We start from the raw sequence: 2124 nt of genomic DNA, 5'->3' as shown, positions 1-2124 counted from the left end.
AGATCTAGTGACACGGGAGGAAAGACAAGAGGAGGTGTTAATGATGATGAACTCAAGAGTGCCCCGATCCCCTCATCTTCATGGACATGCAGGCACCTTCTTACCACTCTTCTCACACTCTGTCCCACTATGGTTTAGCACACCACACTGTATAATGGTGAGAGGCTTGGGTATCTTTCATCCTTGTTATGTTGGTCAGGGACTCTGTATCACTCAGGGTCAAATTAGGAGATGGAAGCCACACAGCAGCTAAATTTTAATATGTAGATTTTTATCAACTGTAACAGGGGATTTCAGTAAAGAGATGTTGGCTACTAGCCAAAAAATAAAGCGAGCTCCAAAGAATATAGGATCTGCATATATAAGGTATATCCGTCACCTCCCTAGGCTGAGGCAGAGCACCAGGGCTGAGACCCAGCTTGCTGGAGACTTACACAGCCATGGGTAACTGGATGGCACAGAAGTCACCCAACGCTGCACCAATGGTGAGACCAAGTGTGGCCCTGTGCGTCTCCCGGGCACAGGGGCCCTTTTGTCCCATTTCTGTTGTCAGTGAATTCCAGGTTTTTCTTCATCTCAAAAGAATTCAGAGATGAAGCACAGAGATTAAGTAAGTAGGTGAGTGAGTGAGTGGAAGTCACTCAGTTGTGTCTGACTCTTTGCAACCCTATGGACTGTAGAGTCCATGGAATTCTCCAGGCCAGAATACTGAAGTGGGTAGCCTTTCCCTTTTCCAGGGGATCTTCCCAACCCAGGGATCGAGCCCAGGTCTCCCAGATTGCAGCCGGATTCTTAACTAGCTAAGCCACAACTCTTTAATATTTATTTATGCATTTGGCTTCCCTGGTTTTTGTTGCAGTGTGCAGGGTCTTTAGTTGTGGCATGTGGGATCTAGTTTCCTGACCAGGGATCAAACCCTGGCCCCCTGCATTGGGTGCTTGGAGTCTTAGCCACTGGACCACTCAGGAAGTCCCCAAGTCCACTCTTTAAACAAGTAAATCATTCTTCTTTGTTATTCTGAGTAGATTAAAGTTAGCTTTTCCATCTTCCCACAGACAACTTGGGCAACATTTCTAGACTTGTCTAGAAAGTAAAGCAAAAGTTTATTTAAGCAAGGATACAGCCTCAAAGGGAGAGTGGGTAGGCAGGTGAGGAGCTGCCAACCAGGGTTTCTTTGGCAAGTTGGTTTTGAGAAGGGTAAGAATGAAGGGACTGAATATTCCCTGGGGAATGAGGAGTTTGGGCGTTGACCTTCCTGATTTTTTCATCCCAGCTTCATTTTACTGAGGGAAGGAGGGATTTTGTCCCTATTTAGCTTAGAGTAGAAATGTCATGGTATACATGCCTGATGACTATTCTTATCTCTCAGGCTAATCTTATCATAATGACAGCACAATGGGCAAAAGGTTACATTTGGACACAGGGGATTCCTGCCTTTCCTCACCTTTCTTGGTTGCCTGTTCAGTCCCTTATCACCCAATTTCCTGTAAGTCTGAAGGTGCCTGCTTTCCTTATCTGCCCATGGACTCCCGCTGTTTACAAGATGCATGACTTTTCTGTTACTTGGCTCCTGGCCCCATTTCTCTGCTCCTACATAAGCTGCATGCTGCAATATTTCTTGTGAGACTCCAGCCTGCATGACCTTTCCTAAGTTCCAAAGGGCAGAATCAAGGGAATTGCTAATCAAGGGAGGAGCCATCAAGAAACCACTTGATTAAAGAGATCAGAGCAGCTCATCAAGATGAGATCACCTGAGAAAAGGTGAACACACCCTAATCTTGTCAGAGACCCACCTTGGAGTCCCTTTTATAAAACCCTTCATTCAATCCTCCTGGGTTGGCAATCTAGGGGGAAAGGCAGCTACGCCACCACCACCACCACCACCGCCACCGCAATGGATGTGTTCCTCATGATCCGGCGCGGCAAGACCACCATCTTCACTGAGGCCAAGGAGTCGAGCACCGTGTTTGAGTTGAAGCGAGTCATCCAGGGTATCCTCAAGCGTCCACCAGATGAGCAGCGGCTGTATAAAGACAACCAGCTTCTGGATGACAGCAAGACATTGGGCGAGTGTGGTTTCACCAGCCAAATGGCACTACCTCAGGCCCCAGTGACTGTGGGGCT

At 47.4% G+C, this 2124-nt stretch overlaps 1 protein-coding gene across 1 annotated transcript in view; it reads left to right on the top strand.

Moving 5' to 3' along the window:
• Positions 1–1889: 1889 nt before the first annotated feature.
• LOC104986706 (transcription elongation factor B polypeptide 2) overlaps positions 1890–2124 on the top strand; it is a 718-nt gene continuing 483 nt past the window's right edge. Inside the window, exon 1 of the mRNA XM_010837395.1 lies at positions 1890–2124. Within this exon, the coding sequence (XP_010835697.1) occupies positions 1895–2124 (230 nt within the window). The 5' untranslated portion in view covers positions 1890–1894.

The sequence above is a fragment of the Bison bison genome, unplaced genomic scaffold (genome assembly GCF_000754665.1).
Source record: "Bison bison bison isolate TAMUID 2011002044 unplaced genomic scaffold, Bison_UMD1.0 scf7180017864072, whole genome shotgun sequence".
Taxonomy (NCBI): domain Eukaryota; kingdom Metazoa; phylum Chordata; class Mammalia; order Artiodactyla; family Bovidae; genus Bison; species Bison bison.
This window is presented reverse-complemented; position numbering and strand designations above follow the sequence as displayed.